Raw genomic sequence first — 22147 nt, forward strand, 5'->3', positions numbered from 1 at the left:
CCGATGAAGGTGTCAGACCCCTTAAACCCTGATCAGTAAAGCTACATGAATTAAATTCTCAGCAGACACAGCGTTTGTACACAAGCTCATCTATGACTCTTGGAGGTGAAGGGGTTTCTTTTTATTAGCTTTTAGCTAAGATTATACTAAAGCCAGCTTAAACCAAAAATTAGGTTTGATTTTACCACAGCAATTTTAGGTAGAAAGACTCCATTTCCTTAGAGAGAATAAAGCGTAAAAATACAAAAAAGGCTTGACCATAGACAAAGAAGGCAGCCCTGAAGACTGATCTATAATTTGTGGTGAGGCTAAGTGTTAATTTGGTCTGAGAGGTGGCTGCATTTGAAGTAATTCATTTGTACATTTACCACATACTCCATGATAACTCCAACTCTTAAAGTGAACAGAGTCTTAAAACAAGTAGGTAAAGACACACACACACACACACACACACACACACACACTCACGCTCACTATGTCTCTAGGAAATCCGAGTTCAGGCAGGGTCCTTGGATCACTTAGTAAACGTTTGGGGGAAAAGGCCAAGCCTTTTTGGTAGGCAGCTAACTTCAGCAGGAAGCACTTCTGTGCCATGGGGGTTAAGGCCCACAGGATAAATCTGGTCTCTGTTACAGCCCTGATGAGTCAGGACTCTAATGAGATTCCAGACACGGCCTAACAGAAATGGAGGTGAGCATCTGTCCAGACTCGATTCCACTGTGAAACAGACAATCAAAGGAGAGCACATTCACTCTCCATAAGTTATAAGATACAAAGTTGGGCAAAGGTTCTCCATGTCTTCAGGCATTTGTCTCAAATGGATTTTCAAGCGTTAACATGCTTGTTCTTAGCTTAGGATAAGAATTCTTACTTATGAGAACAAAATCCTCTGTTAGCCACACACACACACACACACACACACCCCACCCTGAAATGAAAACTTTTGAGAGCTGGTACAAGTTGAGGATCCAAGGCACAAACACAATATGCAATTGTGCATGAAATCAGTGAGGATTTTGTTCATTTTAGCATTTCAGAGGGTCCCCGAGTGCGAACCTTTTTATGAGGACTCAGGAGGAAGTGTCCCCTGCGGAGCTGGCACGCTCTGCTACAGCCAGAGCCTTACCTGCTGGGAAGTTCAAGCATCAAAATTTGCACCTGATAAACAGCACTGTGTTCACCCTTTTCTCCATTTTCATTGATCTTGATTTTCTCCCCTTTCTGTTCCTATGTTATTACCATTATCCTATATGCTTTTTCTAATGGTATGCTGCTTCAGATTCTTCTAGGAAAGAGGCCAGGTATAGATACCTTTCAAATACAGACCAAAAACCAAACAAAAAAACTACAAGCAAATATTGCAATTACTTTAGGATATAAAGGAAAGTATCTTTCTTTGTTCTTACAGCACACCTTAATAAGAAGTGGTACATTAGAATTACCTTAAGATAATATATACCTAGATTTGACAAGAGCAGCCCTGTGCTCCATTAAGAAGTCCCCAGTTCCTTGAATTTTCAAGCACAGACCTATTCCCTGAATATAATTTTGGTTACCTTCATTAGTTTCCAATAGAGCCCTTGGCTGAGACCAGAAGCTGTGTGTGTGGAGCTCTGTGACCCTTGGTGAACCACTGACATCTGACTGCCGTAGTTTCCTCCTTCGTAACAGAGGGCAACTACTACTTCCTCTGTAGCACAACACTCACTATGGGTAGGGAAGCGCAGACTTGCTCTTAGGGGTAAAAGTGAAGTATGCATGCATGATATTACTATCATACACATTAAAGGCCTATGTGATTCTTTCCCAAGAGTTTAAGGACAGCTTTCACCCATGGCAAAAACTTCTTTTCAAATTCATAGTTTTTTGGTAACAGCATGATAGAGGCAGGGAAGTTATATGCACACACAGAGATGCAGACACCAAATAATGAAAGAAAGCATTTCTATACATAAAACATTATTTATACCTGTTTTCATTTTTTTACATTAAGATGTAAACATCCTCTTATCCAAAATGGCTGGTGAGAAAAACAAAACAAATCAAGCCTTTAAAGATAGCTGGTGAATTTTCAAGTGTCCTTGCTGAATGAATCCAAATATCAAACATAACAATAATTCAATGATAAGGAGAACCAACTGAACCAAACTGAGCTATAAAATATCAATATATAGCAAAATCACAATTAATCAGAATGCTCAACTTCCTAAATGACTATTTAAAACTATTCATATTTTAACCATTAGTTTAGAAAAACCTTTCAAAATTGAACCACTTCACTTTCCTGACTCAGTCAGTACAAAATGCCAAACACAAAATAATTTTATTTTGATGACTTAGGATCATGGGTTATCTCTCAAAAGATACATTAATTTCTGTGCCGTTTTGTTAGAGACAGAAAGTTAGAGTGAATTGGAGTTTCTTGTTTTAAATAAATCCCTGATACCATTAGCTTATTATCTTCCTTTTGTCTCATTCTCCTAAAAAGAGAGTGTAGCAGAAAGGTTCTAGGTAAGCAGTTGTTGACATACCTACAATCTGTAATGATTTGGGCAAACAAGGCCAATGCCTTTAACCCACTGGACTATTTCTTCTATTTAGTAAATATGCCCAATAACATAAATTACATGGAATGGGGCCACTGTTTTTCTGAATATCAAATTTTATTACCTTATGAATTTCTTGTTTGGAATATTTTCTTTAAAAAACAAAAGAAAATAACTCATGAAGATGACTTCCAAAACCAGGGAAGTTGTAGATTTTGCTAATGGAATCAAACTGTGTTTCCTTTCATGTTCATAATGTTATCAAAGAGCAAGTAAGTTCTCGAAGATACTAGGTGCTTAACTCCTCAGAGCCATAAAGGAATGAGCTGCTGGGAGAAAAGTAACTGTCTGGTCTCTTACGACAGTTCAGTGTTTCCCTAGTGCAGGACACTACCCTGGGCACACGAGATGGTTCAGGTGTCACACAACCCTGAACTAAATAATACTGCATCACAGTGAGAATGTCATTCCCTTTACAATTTTCTTCTATCCTGAGTACTCCACAGAGAGAGCGTCTGGTGGTGCTGGGTAACCTCTCTCTCTCTGCAACAAAGAAACAGCGGGCCTCTCCGATTCAGTGGCTTGGCGGGCATTAGCATCTAGCTGGAATCCAGTTAACATTTTTTGTTTTTGTTTTGTAGTTATCTTTTACTTATGGGAAACTGATCCTGGTTTCCCACTTGGAGTAGCTATTGGTTTCCTTTTAAATTATTTTAAAATTAAAAAAAATTTTAAGTAAATAATAGTATGTAATACTCAAATGATTTATGTTTGGAAAACAATGGCTTTAGTCTAACAAATCATATTTTTAAAAAGTGATTTCAAAAGATACTACCAACGTAATCTAAAAAGGAAACCCAGGTCACTGTACTTTCAGTACTTATGATGTTCTAGAGATGAGTTTGCTGCACCAGAGTTAAAACTCAAGCAAAAATATAAAAGAAAAAAGAACCAATTCCAGACCATTCTGGACTTCATAAACGCATGGTACCATAAATGTGCAAATAATCTTATATTTAGCAAGTCATTTGTTTGAAACAAATTTTCAATTTACTGCGGATCTTTTGATTTGGCCTATACTAATGCCTCACAAAGGCAAACCCCGATGGGAGAGTTCCTGCTTGGTCCTCCGAAGATAAAGATATATTTGACTGAACTCTTTAGCAGGGATTCAGGTCTGCTGGCCAGGGTGCCAATGGTGCTGACGGCTCTTCCACCGGAAGGGCTCTGCAGAGAGGTCTCCTCCTCCTCGACTATAATCTCAGGGCCAACTTCCTTCTGAGAGGAGTTTGCATTCGAGGGTACCGCATGCTCACAGGCCTGCCACGTTGACTTAAACAAAAAGGACAGTTGGAGAGAAAGAAAGCAGAGCTTCTCGTTTGTGGTGAACAGCTTCCTCATCACAGTGGCAGTTAAGACATGCTCCCTCTTTTTCCCCGAAGCCCAGGCAATACGTTTGAAGGATGGTGTCAGACATCATAATCCGGAGCCTTACCCTGGGCTTGCCTTAGCCAGATCTGTAGTGTCACAAACGCTCCCACAGTCACGTGAAAGAAAAGCTGCCAGAGATTGCGAAGTTCATAGAGATACATGTTGCATAGACAGATTAAGCCAAAAGTCAAAAAAGATTTGACATTCCGCCAGCCAGTGTAGTAGACAAGTAAATAGCACTGTTCAAAATAGAAAATAAAAGATGATTAGGGTTATAGGAAAGAAAATAGATGCTTTTACTATAAAACTGTAACAGGACACAGAGTAAAATATGAGTGCAATTTCATCTACAGATAAAATAATGTAACATCAAGGCATTCAGCTATGAAAGGGAAATACATTTTTTTCCTTTTATGTTTTTCATTTTTCAAAAGAAAAATGGAGGAATAATTGAATGACTGCCTTGCAAACAGGCTGGGCAAATTTCTCAAGGTGACAGGCAACTAAGAAGCATTCTCAGGATTTTAGGGGGATCCATCTTTTGTATTCATCCCAGAAAAGTACAAAAAGCTCAAATAAACCATTTAGCGAAATGGACTCTTATATAACCTGAATATGAATATTACTGAAATCAGCAATATTTACTGATCCCCCCTTCAGTGCAAGGAATTAAGCTAGGAGGATATGAGTGAACATTTGAGGGAGAAGTCATTCAAGGGATATTTACTGAGGGCCTACTTTAAGTCAGGCATTGTTCTTTAGCTTTAAGTAAACAAACAAACCCCTTGCTCACATGAAGTTTACATTCGAGAGGAGAGAAAAAGATTACAAACATTATATACATAATAACAAACAGTTATGTCTTGAAAAAGATAAAATTTAAAAATGGGACAGCCTTGGCCAGTTTTCTCAGCGGTTAGGCAGCGGTTCTCAACCTGTGGGTCGCGACCCCTTTGGGGGTCGAACGACCCTTTCACAGGGGTCGCCTAAGACCATCGGAAAACACATATATAATTACATATTGTTTTTGTGATTAATCACTATGCTTTAATTATGTTCAATTTGTAACAATGAAATTGGGGGTCACCACAACATGGGGAACTAGGAAGGTTGAGAACCACTGGGTTAGAGCATTGTCCCAAGGACCAAAGGGTTTGATTCCCTGTCAAGGGCATGTACCTGGGTCGCAGGCTCAATCCCCTGCCCTGGTCAGAACGCACACAGTAGGCAACCAATCGATGTGTCTCTTTCACATTCTCCCTCCCTCCCTCCCTCCCCCTTTCTCTTCCCCTTCCTCTTTCCCTCCACTCTAAAAAAATCATTGGGAAAAAATATCCTCCGGTGAGGATGAAAAAAAAAAAATGGGGACAAAAGGCAGTGAGTGCCATTTTAGAAGATACCTATAATAAAGAAAGCAGTCCCCCATCCTACCCCAAATCCTGGCATCCACCTTCTCCTGCTTTGTTTTTCCTCCCATATTAATAACATACTTAAAAAATATGACTATTTTGCTTGTCATCTATATTCTTCCAATATAATCTAAGCTTCACAAAAGGAGAGATTTTTGACTGTTTTGTTACTCATTTATCGCCAGTGCATAGAATGACACATAAGTGCTCATTAAATTTTATTGAATGAACTGATTTCTAGATGCTATCTAAAATTCACAATCTGGTAAATATAGGAATTATATGTAATCACAAAGTCTTAAGAAAGAAGCAGAGGTCTCCTTATGAAATTATATCCAACCTTCAGTATAGGAAGGATATTAGGGTATTTGTGACAATGCAGAAAGAATGTGGAAATGTTCTGTTCAATGTGCTTAATTTTTATAAAAATAGGGCTCTGCTTACTTAAAAAGAAGACTGCCATCCAAGAAAAATGCACTGGAAGCATTTACTGTACCTAAGTGGTTTGTATTGTGTTATAATAATTAGAGGAAAACCTCTTTCTTTTGAAATAATTTTAGACTTAGAGAAAAGTTGCAAAAATAGTATAGTTCCTGTATACCTTTCACCCTGCTCCCCTAATGTTATCCTCTCACATAACCATAGTATAATCAACAAACCAGGATATGAACACTGATACAGTACTATTATCTAATCTACAGGCTTTATTCAAAGTTTGCTAGTTGTCCCACTAAGGCCCTTTATCTGGTCCAGGATCCATATTGCATGTAGCTGTCATGCTTCCTCAAATCAGTAATAGCTCTTAAGTGTTTGCTTTTCACGACCTTGACATTCTTGAATAGTACTGATCATTTGTTTTACAGAATGTCCCTTAATTTTGGTTTGTCTGATATTTTCTTAAGATTGAAGTGAGCCCTAGCTGGTTTGGCTCATTGATGCTTCTCTCTCTAACTCTCCCCCTCCCTTACACACTCTCTAAAAATTAAAGGAGCCCGGCCCACATGGCTCAGTGGTTGAGCGTTGACCTATGAACCAGGAGGTCACGGTTCGATTCCTGATCAGGGCACATGCCTAGGTTGTGGACTCCATCCCCAGAAGGGGGTGTGCAGGCAGCAGCCAATCAGTGACTCTCTCTCATCACTGATGTTTCTATCTGTCTCTCCCTCTCCCTACCTCTCTGAAATCAATAAATATTAAAAAAAAATCAATGGAAAAATGCCCTCAGGTGAGGATGAACAAACTGACAAAAAAGATTGAGTGATATGCAATTTTGGCAAAAATACCACCATGGTGGTATGCAATGTAGTATAATTGGTGATGTTAACTGATCTTTCGGTAGGTTGGTGTCTGACAGGTTTTTCCACTGTGAAGTTACCGTTTTTCTCTTTGTAATTAGAATCTTGTGGGAGGGGAAATAAAGACATTTTCAGGTGAAAGAAGACTAAGAGAATTTGTTGTCTACAAATGTACCCTAAAAGAATGGCTAAAGGAAGTTCTCTAAACAGAAAGGAAATAATAAAGGAAGAAACCTTAGAACATTGGGAAAGGAAAAAGAAACCACAGTAAGCAGAAACAGGTAAATATAGCAGATTCTCCTCCTCTTGAGTTTTCTAAATTATGTTTGATGGTTGAAGTGAAAATTATAACACTGTCTGGAGTGGTTCTAAATATATGTAGAAGAAATATTTAAGGCAATTATATTATAAATAGAAGAGGGCAAAGTTAAGACATAAAAGGAGGCTCAATTTCTATACTTCACTTGAACAGGTAAAATGACAGCACCAGAAAATTATGATAACTATGTATAATGTAATACCTGAGCAACCATTTTAAAAGCTGTACAAAGAGGTACATTCAAAAACACTATAGGTAAATCAAGATGGAGTTCTAAAAAAATGTTCAAGTAACCCACAGAAAGATGGGAAAAATAAAATATAAAAATTAAAAACAGAAAAAAAAAATAAGATGGCAGATTTAAGTCCTAACATAACAGTTAAAATGATGAAAAGATAAGCTACAACTGGGGAAAGATATTTGCAAACTGCATATCTGGCAACTGACTAATGTCTAGAATGCGTAAAGAATTCTCAAACTTGACAGTAACAATCCAGTTAAAAAAAAGGCAAATAAAAGGAATAGACATTTCACCCAAGAGAATATACAGATGACAAAATAAGCCCATGAAGTGATATTCAACATCATTAGCCATTAGATTAAGTGCAAATTAAAACCACAATGAGGTATAATGCCATACCTATCAGAATGGCTAAAATAAAAAAAAATACTGAAAACACCAAATGCTGGAGAGGATGTGGAGAAACTGGATCACTCACACATGTGGGTGGGAATATAAAATGGCATGCCACCCTGAAAAACAGTTTGTCTCTTAATAGAACTAGGCATGCAACTACCATATGACATAGCAACTGTACTCCTAGGCATTTATCTCTGAGAAATAAAGACTTAGGTGCACACAAAAGCCTGTATGTGAATGTTTAAAGTGGCTTTATTTATAATAGCCCAAAATTGGAAAGAACTCAGATGTACTTCAATGGATGAATGAGTTACTGTGACACATACATACCATGAAAATCTATTTAGTAATAAATAGGAACAAACCATTAATATATGCAATAACCTAGATAGATCTCCAGAGAACTATGCTGAGTAAAAAATAGCCAATCACAAAAGGATACATACTGTATGGTTCCATTTACATAACATACTTAAAATGAGAAGACTGGAATGGAGAACACATTAGAGCAGTGGTTCTCAACCTTCTGGCCCTTTAAATACACTTCCTCATGTTGTGACCCAACCATAAAATTATTTTCGTTGCTACTTCATAACTGTAATGTTGCTACTGTTATGAATTGCAATGTAAATATCTGATATGCAGGACGGTCTTAGGCGACCCCTGTGAAAGGGTTGTTCGACCGCCAAAGGGGTCGTAACCCACAGGTTGAGAACCGCTGCATTAGAGGCTGCCAGAGATTAAGGGGCAGAGGGAAGTCAATGTGGCTATAGAAGAAGGGCAAGACGAGGAGTCCTTGTGATAGGAATGTTCATTATCTTGACTGCATCAACATCAACATTCTAGCTGTCGTGTTAACGCAGACAGTGTTATAGTTTTGCAAGATGGAACCATTGAAGAAAACCAGGTAAAGGTTATATAGGATCTCTCTTACAACTCCAAGTGAATCCATAATTATCTCAAAACTAGTGGCCCGGTGCATGGATTTCATGCATCAGGGGTGGGGGGGGAAGGGTCCCTCAGCCCGGCCTGCACTCTCTCCAATCTGGGACCCCCTCTGGGGATGTCCGACTGACGGTTTAGGCCTGATCCCTGTGGACATCCCTGGGACGGCTGGCTCCTAACCGCTCACCTGCCTGCCTGCCTGATCACCCCTAACCACTCTGCCTGCCGGCCTGCTTGCCCCCAACTGCCCCCACTGCTGGCCTTCTTGCCCCCAGCTGCCCCCCTTGCTGACCTGATCGCCCCAACTGCCCCCCCTGGCCTGCTTGTCCCCAACTGCCCCCCCTGCCAACCTGCTTGTCCCCAACTGCCACCCCTGCTGGCCTGATCGCTCCCAACTGCCGCCCCCCCCCCCCCCCCCCCGCCACTGGCCTGCTCACCCAACTGCCCCAACATTCCCCTGCCTTCCCTCTGTAGTCTGACAATCTGTTTGATGCTTTGTTTTTAAAGCATGAATTTGTTTGCTTCTCTCAAAGGAAAGAACACCTGAGTGACAGCTCCTCCATGAGGCAGCTCTTTAGAAGTGCTTTCAGCTGTTCTGGGAAGTGTACTAGGTGTCCCCACCCACAGACCATGGCACTGGGCTGAGTCAAGCAGACTGGGCTGTCACTGACTGGCTATGATGTGGGTAACAAGATTGGTGTGGGGCTCTGAGAATGTAATGGTGCAAGGAATGTGAAGGGCTTGGCATAAAGCACAGCTCAATACATTCTGCTATTATTATCAGCATTTAAAATTGTTAAGGCAAAAGAGTCAAAGCTGTTATTTCATGAGTAATTATTTTACAAAAATAATTAATCATGAAATTATTTTAAAGTTAATATTCACCTCACATAGTTTTAGAACCATATGAGGTAATGTATGTAAAAGTTATAACATTATAACTTTATAGCATTATAAAATTATACAAATTAGGAATTTTGCTTAGAGACAGCAGGTGGAATGAACACAATATTTAAAATTAGAAAATTCAAAGTCAAGTCCTGACTCCACCACTGACTTAATGGCTCTGTGATCTCTGGATAATACTGAAACTGCCTCAGATTTCTCATTTTCAAAAATGAGATAATATCCCTTGTGCAGCAGGATTGTAGATATTAAAGTTTAGAAAATCTACATAAGAATACATCATAATAAAGCATTATTACATTAAAAAATACAAGTTTTCACATTTCCTGCATGAAATGTCATTCATTATAATTAAATGTCATATTTAATACAAAAACAATTTCTGAAAATAATATAAATTATTAAGAAAAGTTAGGGGATTACAAAAATAAGGTCACTGAAACTAAAAATTTCAACACATCTTTACATAAAAGTCAAATGCATATATCCAAATTTTTCCCTAGAGACTTCTACTGAGTTCTAGGTAGCCTTATATTTGCAGTCCTGAATCTTTCTAATGTTTTTTCTATGCAAACCAGAGAAATGTGTTACTTATAAAAGGTTGATCAAAAGGTCATATATGCTCTAACATGTTTTAGCAAAGACATTCTTTTTTTTTAATGTTTTTTTAAATTGATTTTTTTTTGAGAGAGAGAGAGGAAGGAAGAGGGAGAGGGAGAGAGAAATAGAAACATCCATGAGAGAGAAACATCGATTGGCTACCTCCTGCACATCCCCTATTGGGGATCGAGTGCACAACCCAGGCATGTGCCCTATTGGGAATTGAACCAGCGACCTCCTGGTGCATGGGTCGGTGCTTAACCACTGATCCACACCGGCTGGGCAACAAAGACATTCTTGAGTTTGGATAATTGGCATGGTTATTCCATCCCTCCCTACAAACCTGTGCCTCCTCTCTTCTTGGAAATACGAGCACCCATCTCCTTATCACCCAGGTACAAAACCTCCTCCCACCTTGTCCCATATCTATTCTGTCAAGTCCTAGCAGGCTTCCCTCTCCGTGTCCTTCCTCCACACATCTCTAACTGCCATTACCTCTCACTACTTCCTGCCTGAAGTAATGGAATCACCTCCCAACTAATTTCCTTGCTTCCAATCTCTCCGCTCTGACAATCCATCCTATTCACTGCTAAATTAAATACTCTAAAATTCTGCTTTTGCTGTTCCCTATTTAAATACTTTCTCAAAAGTACAAAATCCTCAGCCTAGAGTATAAGCAGAGTCTGGAAGCTGAATAATCAGTCACACTAAACCTAGAAGTAATCTTTACCGCCACAAGCAAATGACATGGACCTCTGAAGCCCAGCCCAGGAGAGAGTTAACATTAAGTTCACTGGTATCTATGCCCACTCAAAATGGACAAGTAGGTTACAGAGCTAACAGAGGCTCAAATTAAAAGGAAGGCAAAACAAACAAACAGCTCAGACATTATTTTTATTTACTTAAAAGTGCATAAGCAATTATTAGAATTGAATTTGAAAACAATAATAGGAAAGTGTTTCTTAAAAATAGAAGAGAACTTAGTTACCTGGTAAAGGCAGGCTGCTGTTCCAAGAAAAAATGCAGTGATGTAATTAAAATCCTCACCATCACTCTGCAAAAACAAAATAAAAAAATACATTTATTTCTGGTGGAAGCCCGTTTTCAAAACCCAATCTACCAGGATAGCATATGAAAACATTTATGCACAAATGGCCAAAATTTTCACAAAGTAGTATATAAAAACTCTCAAGAGTCCTAAAAGGGAAACATAAAATCTATCATAAGATCCAAGGAGTGTGAGGTGAGGAAAACCACCAGTGTTCCTCCAGGCGCCTGTCAATTTCTTTTTACCTAAGAGAAGATGAAAACCAATGGGAAAAGATTTCCATATAAAAGGCTCTCTTCTCTCTACTGAAGAAACCGTATGAAAGTGTACAACACCCCAGTGGCCTATAAAGTTAGTCTTCCTCACTAGGGTCATTACTTAACTCAAATAATACTGACAAATTTTACTATCTAGTAAGCACATCACTGAATTGTCCAGTACAGTAATTTGACAGGGTTAAAAAAAGCCAAAAAAAAAAAGACATGAAAAGCTACTGCCCACTAGAGTGTGCTAAATCCCAATGAGAAAAATCAGTCATGCATGCTGCAAGAGAAAAACAGCCACCCGGAGGAAAACCAGATACATCATGCATAGAATATTTCTTTTAAAAGAAAACTTACAGAAACATATAACAGCCCAGTGTTTTTCTAATGCTTTTTGATTTCTCTTAAATATCTATATTTACTACTTCTTTCAATGTTTTTATGAAGTAGAAAACAAAGCCTAGGCAGGAGCATAAATTTGCCCCTTATTTTAGAAAGAAATTTAATACAACGGAAATTTCCACAAGATATGAGTGTCCCCCATGACCATGTCTCATGAAACCCTATATAATAAAGAGGGAATATGCAAATTGATGGTCACCCCACCACAAAGATGGCGGTGCCCACAGTGGAGGCAGGGGTTTCCATAACATAAGATGGTTGCACCCACAGGGGGCGTCGAGTTCCCATAACGAGCCTTAATGAGCAATCAGCAGGGACCTAAGGCTGCGACCCCCCACGCCCGTGGGGTTTGATAGGGGACCTCAAGGTGTGCCGCCCGCTCCAGTGCTGGGCCAGGGGACCTCAGGCCGCTCCCCCCACCCCGACGCCAGGCCAGGGGACCTGAGGCTGCACCCCCCACCCAGCGGGGCTTGACAAGGGTGGGACCGGCCGGGTCTGGGTCTCACGCGATTTTGAGGCACACGTGGGTGGGTGAGGACTTGACTCTGGTTCCCGTGGTGCGCCCCAGACTCTGACAGGAGGAGGATTTTCATATACGTTTTACTAATTTTCTTTCATCTCTGACACTTCTATTATAAAGGGCAAATAGCAATATTAAAATATTTCCTCTAATTAATCCCCTTTTAATATGCACGAATTTCATGCACCGGGCCACTAGTAATATAAAGAGAAAATTCCTTTCCCACTTACTATTGGACAACAGAACTTACTGTAAGGCAGAGGGAGAGTGGCTTATCCTAGTGCAAAGATCTTGAAATAGGAACCATCGATCTGTCTGGGATGCTTAGGGACAGTTCTACCCCAGAGGAAGTAAAAGTCAACATGAACCTTTCCACTTTAATTCTAATACTTTAAACACAGGATAGGAAAAAAGTAGGTTTATAATTGTGAAACACAGTTGATTCTTGTATTATTATTTATTAATTATTATATTACTTTCCATATGGACAACTGTAAACCTACTTTTGCCCCATCCTGTAAGTTCTGCTTGATTATTTTCTTAATCCTTTACTTTTTAAATTATCTTTTTTCTGATTATAAAAATTTATGTTCATTGTACAGAATTTGGAAAATAAGATTGTTACAAAGAAGAAATTCATATAGTCCACAGTATCACAACTCTGGGAGAATTACTGATAACCATTTTATGGATTGCCTTCCAATATTTTCTGCACAAAAATATATGTATATTATGAAAAACTGGAATCATACTTTCATATACTGTTTTTTACTACTTCACATTATATCATAAACATAAAACACTTTCTCAAGATATTCCTCAACCACATGATTTTCAATGATTATATAACTTTTCATTATAGAGATATACAATGATTTAATTATTGTCCTAGAGTGGGTTAATTTCCCCCCTACATTTATAATATCACTTTATAACTCTCTTAATTGCCTTTGGAGACTTAAAAGCATGTTTCTGAAGTCAGTCATATCTGGGTTCAAATCTTTATTTAGTAGCTATATTATCTTGGACTATTTAACTTCAATTTCCTTTTTTGAAAAATAAAAGTTGTAGAGATTAAATGAAATAACATTTGCAAACACACAGAACAGTAACTGGCACATAGAAAGCACTAAAAACATTTCACTAACCTCATTTCTCCCTGGATCATTCATTAGATAATTAGATTACCTTTTAGTATTCTTTAAGTCTCTAGTGTACTGGCCTTATCCTCACAATGAGACCCTAACCTTTCTTCAAGGCAGAAAATAAATCTTACTACTTGCATGAAACTGTGCACATAGTAGGAATTAAAATGCATGCTAAATTGAGTTGAGCTTTGACAAATATTTCTACTTGGTAAAGAGAAGATTGTATATAAACAAATTCTTCTGTTCAATAAATATTCATTAAGCACTTATGAGCCAGTACTGTGTTACTAGACCTAGGAGTGAAAACAATTAAGTCCATATCAACTCAAGAAACTCACACTCTAATCAAAAAGGCAGATACATAAACCAATAATTCCCACCCTAAGTGATAACTGGTGGTATAGATATGTGTACAGGGTACTAAGAAAGTCTACTGGAGACCCATCAAATTCTGTCTGGAGAAAAAAGGGGTGAGAGAAGGTTTTCCAGAGGAAGTAAAGCTTAACCTAGGTCAGTGATGGCGAACCTTTTGAGCTCAGCGTGCCAGCATTTTGAAAAACCCTAACTTAACTCTGGTGCCGTGTCACATATAGAAATTTTTTGATATTTGCAACCATAGTAAAACAAAGATTTATATTTTTGATATTTTATATATTTAAATGCCATTTAACAAAGAAAAATCAACCAAAAAAATGAGTTCGCGTGTCACCTCTGAGACGTGTGTCATAGGTTCGCCATCACCGAGTCCTAGGTCCTGAAGGATGAACTGGTGGAAAAGGTAGACAACATAGGGAGAGAATTCCAGGCAAGGGAGTAGCACATGCAGTCTCAAAGAGGAAAGAGGCTAGGATAACTCCAAGGTTTCTTGTTTAGGCGACATTTGAATGATACCATTCACTAAGTTGGGAATATGGAAGGAGAAAATAGATTTCAGATTTGAAAAAATTGAGTTCACTTTGGACATGCTTTTTTGGAGTTGCTGGTGGGACATCCAAATAATTACATTTAGAAGATATTTAAGTCTGCTTCAGGAAAGAATTTGACCTAGAGATCCAGTTTAGTAGTCATCAATTTAAACAGTAGTGAATGAAAGAAAAGCCTATTGCAGCCGAGTGCAAGTCTTAACTCTCACCTGGCTTCTAGATTGGAGAAGGAAGAAAACACTATAAAAGATATTTGGAGTCAACTGTGGAAATTTAAATAGAGATTTTATATTAGATAATAACCATTGCATTGATCTTAAATGTCCTGGGTGCAATAAAGGTAATGTGATTATGTATGAGAGTGTGATAGACTTTAAAACAAAAAATACTGAATAATTTTGGAATAATACCTAAAATTTTACTTGCAAATGATTGGCCAAAAACAAGGAAAGAGAGAATGGAAGGTAGTAGTTATTCAGGTGAATGTTAATTACATTGTTTTTTTAAACGTTCTGTAAGTTTGAATTTTTTAAATAAACTGTATGATGGTAGGTGGGGAAAAGGAATACAAATGAAAAAATGCCATGTAGCCATTAAAATTAATGTAATAGCTCTCTATATTCTGATAGAAAATGATCTACATATTATTAGGTGGAAAAATATGCAAATCAATATGGAAATTATGCTTCCATTTATATAGAAATACTTTTAAATTGACAATTATATAAGTAAATATAAATACATATATACTGGCATATGGACATAATCTCTCTAGGATACCAGCTGCTGATGCTAGGGAGGAGAAGTGGGAAGAGAATTACTTATTGTAAAAATTACAGGGTTTGAAATGATAGGCTTTGAAACTTACCGCGTGTACATTTTACAGTGCTTATGCATGTGTGGGTGTGTATGTACATGTATTAACTTTTTTGAAGGTCATTATGAAAATATCCAAGGAGAAGTTGTAGAGTTAGAAGAACATAAAGCTGAGAACAGAACACTGAAGAAGCCACTATTTAAAAAAGGGGTGGAGGAAGAAAGTTTGCCAAATGAACTGAAGGCTAAGAGAAAGAAAAAAATTTTCATGGAAATAAAGGGATGGGAGAATGTCAAGAAAGTAGCGATGTATTTTATTAACTTCTAAGTTTTCTAAAATAAACATTATTTTTGAAGTTAAACAAGTAATTTTTGAAAGGAAGAACTGAACAGTGTGTGAGATGAGGCAGAGAGGGCACATAGGATAAGGCCTCAGGAGTGGCAATCAGTCCAGCCGGTGTGGCTCAGCGGTTGAGTGTGCCGATCGAGGAACCAAGAGGTCACTGATACAATTCTGGTCAGCGCATATGCCCGGGTTGCAGGCTCCATCCCCAGTAGGGGCTATGCAGGAGGCAGCCGATCGGTGATGTTTCACTCTCTTCAGTGTTTCTATCTCTCTATCCCTCTCTTTTCCTCTCTCTCTCTAAAAATCAATAAAGGGGGAAAAAAAGTGGCAATCAGTAGGATACTGGTGAGCCTAATGGTGGGTGTTTGAAATAACTATGAGGGTAGAAAAGAGATCTTGGGAGACTAAGAGAATAGAGGTAAGGGAGTAGAGACAAGAAACATGGTTTACTCCTTCAAAAAATTAGAAGGGAACATACATCAAGAGGTTTTGTTTGTTTCTTTGTCTTTTAAAGATTGGCAGGCTAAAGCATGTTTACAGGCTGAGAGAAAAGAGCCAGTTGAGAGGGAGCAGATAAAATGTAGGTGAGGGAATAATAGCCAGACACTGGGGGAAGGCGGGGCAGAGGTTCAGAGAGGGGACAGAAGTGGGGGGTGGGACAAAGGAATGACAGCTGGGGTGATGTGGGGCAGAAAAGGAGGGGGCAGAGGTAAGGAATTCAAATAAAAATTTTAAAAAGTCACATTCACCTTTGGGGGAAGCTAGGGTACAAAAACACTGCTTTGAAAACTAATAAAGGGGAAAAATATTTTAAGGTAAAAATGAAGAGGTAAGGAGATGCTTCATATAGTAGCCACACCGGGTATTAGGATATACTATTAAAATGTTTGTAATAATTAGAAAATATTCACTTTTTAATGTAAGTGAAAAGATACAAAATTATATAATAGATATGATTCATATATATGTATATTACGTATATGTTCGTGTGTATATATGTATATATGTAATACACAGAGAAAATTTGGGGATGGTTTTATCTTCTTCTTTAAACATTTCCCCCCAATTTGTTAACAATAAACATAGAAACAGGAAAAACATTATTTCTTTTGAAAGCAAGCAAGCATGCACTGCATCTTAGCATAGATATTATACCACTAAATAAATAAAAAAACTCCCATTGACCTTTAATAGGTTTCTAATTTCTTTAACAAATCTATGGGGAAAACAGAACTCAAGGAATAAAAGCAAGTTGATTACTTCTGCTTGGTAGTAACCATTAGAAACAATATTAGAATCAGAGAGTCTTAGAACATTTGTTCTGAAGTGGTCGTTGAGCCTAAAACCTTCATCTTGCAGAACAGAAAGATCCAAGAAAGTAAAGTAAAACCCATCCAAAGCCACAAAGGTAGTTATGGCAGATGGGACCCAGTATCCTGACTTCTACACCAGCATTTCTACTGCTGTATCAGAATACTCTTTTTTCTCTCTCTCTAATGCACCACATGCAAATTACTTCTAGGTTGGCATCAGCTTCATTAATATCTTTGTTTCAAGGTTGACCCTTAAAGGAGCACAGGTAATATAAACCCAATGTGATAAAAGCTTATTATGAGTGAATGAAGTGCCAATTCACAAGAAACTTATTAACATCTCTAAACTCAGAACAAAGTTAGCAAATGAGTGAAAATAATCTAATTTACACATTACTGTGAACACCAAATCAAATTTACCAACTTAAAAGAAAAATGTGCTCATCCTAGACTTCCCCAGTCTGGACTTAGATACCAAAGAAAAAAACTTCAGTGCTATGTACTTTAATAAATCCCTAGTTATCACCCTAAGAGGTAGATATTAATCTGGAAGGAACAAACCTGTGCTGAATTTTCAAACAACATTAACAATATACACGAATGTTAATTCATATGGGTTCTCAAATTTGAATGTGTCTCAGGCACCAAGTTACATACTAAAAGATAAATGTGGCAATTATTTTTAGCACATTCAAAAGAGTATTTAGAATTCATGGCCTTAAAGAAATAAACTTTAAATTAATATGATATATTGCTCACGCTCAGAAAATACATTATATATTGTCAGCTAGATGTAAAAATATGATCCCTAACAAAATCCTTTGCCTGTGTTAGGAACCTCAACTACTGATGAGTATATGTGGGATATATTAGGTGGGTTATGGCAGGACAAAGCTCTAGAAACAATGCTAAGGGAACAACACAACCTGGCATCCCTAGTTTACTGGTAGCTAAAAATCCCGTAAGGACAAATTTACAGTCCCCTGGATCAAGAGAAAGAAATACTGTTGGAGTGAATTTAGTCTAGGACAACAGTGAAAAAGAAAGAATTCTGTATCAAACATCAGAAAGACACATCTTCAAAGGTACAAGCATGCAGAGAGTCCCCAAATTATAAGTGATCTACTAATAAAAAAGGCCACTCTTACATTGTCCCCAACTATAATTTAGCCCATGCTTATTTCACATACCACCACCATAACTTTAAGAAACTGTTTGAAACAAAAAACCTTGAAACTTCTAGGGAAACTGTAAATTCTAAGACAGAGTCAGGAAACTACAAAAATGGAAAAAATGCTCAGGATCTCCTTATCCCTCACAAAAATATTTACCTTTACTCTGCCTAAAACTTTCATTACTTGAAAATCTACCTATTAAGTTTAACAAAAGCTGTCTTTTTTCCTTGTTATATAACAAGTGCTAATAAATATTTGTTTATTATTTAAAATCTGAATATATTCATATGGTTTAAAAATAACACAGAAGAAGGTATATAACGTGAAGATTCTCATTTACACCCTGCTACCCATTTGTCCAGTTCCCATCACATTTATTAGTATCTTATCTTTTCAGTTTCTTTATGTAGATTAATGTACATTAAATATATTGTTATATTCTTAGGCCATCTTTGGTGGGAGTAGTTGGGGACTGGTGGGTGCAAGGTCAGAGAACCTGATCTCTCACTGGCTTTATCAAAATAATTACTGTTCTCAGAGGACACAAAATTGTACATCTGACCTTGAAACATGAATCAGATTCCTGAACCTGTGCTCCACTCTGACTGGGGCTCTGAGGTCCCACCTGGCCTGTGTGAACGGGAAGGCTCAGCCCCTGCATGGAAAGAGAAAGCCTGATCCACTGTTTCCCAGGAGCTGGCTCACTGCAATGGACTGTATGTACATACTTCACTTGCTAAGCAGAGCCACATCAAAGGAAATATCAAAGCCTGGAGGATGCTCCCCCTTTTCCAGTCTTTGTTTTAATGATGGTATGTGTGTGCGTGTGGAAGGGGTTTAAATTCATAGACTTGTCTTTAGAGCAATTTTAGAAAATTAAGGCAGTAGAGTATTGATATACCTGCTCTTTCCCCTTCTCAGGTTCCTCTGTTATCAACACCTTGCATTAATGTGGTCCAGTTGTTACAACTGATGAGCCAACAGTGACATTATTATTAACTAAAGTCCATAGTTTATGTTGGGGTCCACTCTATGTGTAGTACATTCTATGGGTTTTGAGAATGTATAACGACTTAACCATTACTAAGTAACATATAGAATAGTTTTACTGCCCTAAAACCCCATGCTCCAATTACTCACCTGTCCTCCCTCCTTCCAAAGCCCTGGCAACCACTAATCTTTTACTTACTGTCTCTACAGGTTTGCCTCTCACAGAATGTCCTATAGTTAGAACATACGTATACGAATAAAAGGTTTATATGCTAATTAGACTGGACGTCTTCCAGATGTCCTTCCTGACAAAGCTGGGGGCTTGGCCAGCCTGCAAACCAGCCTGCCCCCGGCTTACTCGCCCAGGCCACCCCAACACCCCTCCCAGGCTGCCTGCCCCCCAGCAGGGACCCCCACCCCGATTGGGGGTGTGGCCAGCCTGCAAACCACCCCAGGCCCTTTGCCCAGGTTGGCCCCACCCCAACCAGGGGTGTGGTCGGCCTACAAACTTCCTGCAGCCCCTCGCCCAGGCCGGCCCCACCACCTAGGGGACTCCCACCCTGATCTGGGACCCCCTTCAGGGCTTCCACCCGTGCATCAGGCCTCTGTCCTATATAATAAAAGGGTATTATGTAAATTAACCCTAAAGGCGGAACGACCAGAACAACCAGAATGACCGCTGGACCAGTCACTATGACCTGCACAGACCACCTCTTGGTCCCTTTCCCCTGGCCGGCAGGCTCCGATCGCCTGAGGGTGAACGGGGAACCAGGGGTGGGTGGCAGGGGACGTGGGTGGTGCCAGGCCAAGGCAGAACACAGAGGGCGAACCGCGGCGGGGGCGGGGCCAGCAAGCAGGTGAGAACACCGACTTCTCAGGCCCTTCCCCCGGCCATCAGGCACCAATCACCCAATGGCAAACAGGGAACCGGGGCTGGGTGGCGACTGGGGGTGGGGCCAGCTTTGGGCAGCCAGGGAAGATGGGCCTGAATTTCGTGTGCCAGGCCTCTAGTAGTATACAGTTTTTCAGACTGGCTTCTTTCATTAAGCAAGATAAATTTAAGATTTAGTCATGTCCTTTTTGTGACTTGATAGCTCATTTCTTTTCATTACTGAATAATAGTCCATGGTATAGATTGTCAGTTTGTTTATCCATTCACCTTGTGAAGGATTTCTTAGTTGCTTCCAGTTTTTTGAAATTATCAATAAAGCTGAGATAAACATTCATGTGCAGGTTTTTGTGTGAACATTAAGTAGAAAAACTCATTTGGCCAAATATACTGAGGAGCAATTGACTGCTGGGTCATATGATAACGCTATGTTTAAGCCAAATTGTCTTCCAAAGTGACTGTACCATTTGCATTCCCATCAGCAATGAATGAAGAGTTCCTGTTGTTCTAAAGCCTCATCAGTACTTGGTATGGTCAAGTGTCTTTTTTTGGATTTTGCTATTCTAATAGATGTTTAGTGATATCCTAATGTTTTAAATTACAATTCCTAATGACATATGATGTAAGCATCTTTTCATATATTTTGGTGAGATGTCTGTTTAGTTCTTGTGCCCATTTTTTAATTGGGTTGTTTGCTTTCTTGAGTTATAAGAGCTCTTTGTATGTTTTGGTAACAAGACCGTTGTCAAATGTGTTCTGCAAATATTTTCTCATAGTCGGTGGCTTATCTTTTCATTCTCTTAATGTCCTTCATAGAGCAGAAGTTTTTCCATTAAGTCTAACTTGTCAATTTTTCTTTCATAGATTATGCTTTTGGTGTTGTATCTAAAAATTCATCATGAAACTCAAGGTTACCTAGGTTTTCTTTTTTGTTGTTGTTGTTAATCCTCACCCGAGGATATTTTTCCACTAATTTTTAAGGAGAGTGGAAGAGAGAGGGAAAGACTAAGAGAAACACATCGATTGGTTGGCTCCTGCATGAACCCTGACCAGGGCCTGGGCTGGGGAAGAGCCTGCAACCAAGCTACGTGCCCTTGACTGGAATCGAACCTGGGACCCTTTGGCCTGCAGGCTGATGCTCTGCCTAGGTTTTCTATTATGTTTTATAACTTTTCAGTTTTGTGTTTTACATTTAGGTCTGTGATCCATTTTGAGTTAAATACATAATTCTTAAAATTAAAAATGTTTGGCCTGGCCAGCATGGCTCAGTGGTTGAGTGTCAACCTATGAACCAGGAGGTCACAGTTCGATTCCCAGTCAGGGCACATGCCTGGATTGCAGGCTCGATCCCCAATGTGGGGCGTGCAGGAGGCAGCCCATCAATGATTCTCTCTCATCATTGATGTTTCTCTCTCTCTCTCCCTCTCTGAAATCAATGAAAATATATTTTAAAAAAATGTTCGCCCTTCTATCAGCTACAGTCATCTACTGTTTAACTATTGGTAAATGTGTCCCATACTTCAAGAAATACTCATCAAATCCACCCCTTTTCCTTCATTTGATGAGCAATGAAACTGAGGACCAGAAAGTAAGGTGAGCTATTCAGGTCATAGAGTTAATCTGAGCTGAGGCCAACGCTCTCTCTCTTTCTTCCACAAACAAAAATCAACTCTTCACATGCTTACACTACTGTCCTCACGACTATATCAAGTTAAAAAAGAAAAAGAGTATCTTATTTATTAGCTTTTTCAGTCAACAGTCTTCAAACTGCCTTTGTTTCCTTCTGGCAGGTTGACTGTCTCCAAATTGAACTCCTACTGGGATACAGCTGACCTGGCTAGGGAACAAGGGCAGGAACATCAAGGGACAATATCCAGCAGTCCTGTACCTAAATGGAAAAGGCTTTACCTGTAGGTTCAGGGTGTTTGGAAGTGAAATTGGGAAATCATGAGATGCTCCCCACCCCTCACCCGAGGGCACCTCAGCCACCGGGAACCTGTGATGTCCTCTACTATTGGCTTCACACAGATGAGGACATTCAGAGGGTCCTCAGAATGGTACTCTTTGAGTGTTCCCAAACTAATAACAAATTTAAAACAGAATATAAAGTGTGTTGAGTGCATTTTTATGGGCTTAATGCTGACCCTCCCTTCCCTGACAAAAGAGAACTAATTTACAATGCAGGAGTGTCAAAAAGTCTTCAGAGAAAGTGAATATTAATAA

At 38.9% G+C, this 22147-nt stretch overlaps 1 protein-coding gene across 2 annotated transcripts in view; it reads right to left on the reverse strand.

Moving 5' to 3' along the window:
* Positions 1-3183: 3183 nt before the first annotated feature.
* Positions 3184-22147, reverse strand: part of SEC22A (SEC22 homolog A, vesicle trafficking protein) — a gene marked incomplete at its 5' end in the record, with an annotated part of 48322 nt that continues 29358 nt past the window's right edge. For both annotated transcript variants that reach the window (XM_081085432.1, XM_081085433.1), the window contains 2 exons: positions 3184-4216; positions 11080-11145. In XM_081085432.1, coding sequence (XP_080941558.1) covers positions 4016-4216; positions 11080-11145 — 267 coding nt within the window. In that variant the 3' untranslated portion in view covers positions 3184-4015. The remainder of the gene's footprint in view (positions 4217-11079; positions 11146-22147) is intronic.

The sequence above is a fragment of the Myotis nattereri genome (genome assembly GCF_964212035.1).
Source record: "Myotis nattereri genome assembly, chromosome: 3".
NCBI lineage: Eukaryota > Metazoa > Chordata > Mammalia > Chiroptera > Vespertilionidae > Myotis > Myotis nattereri.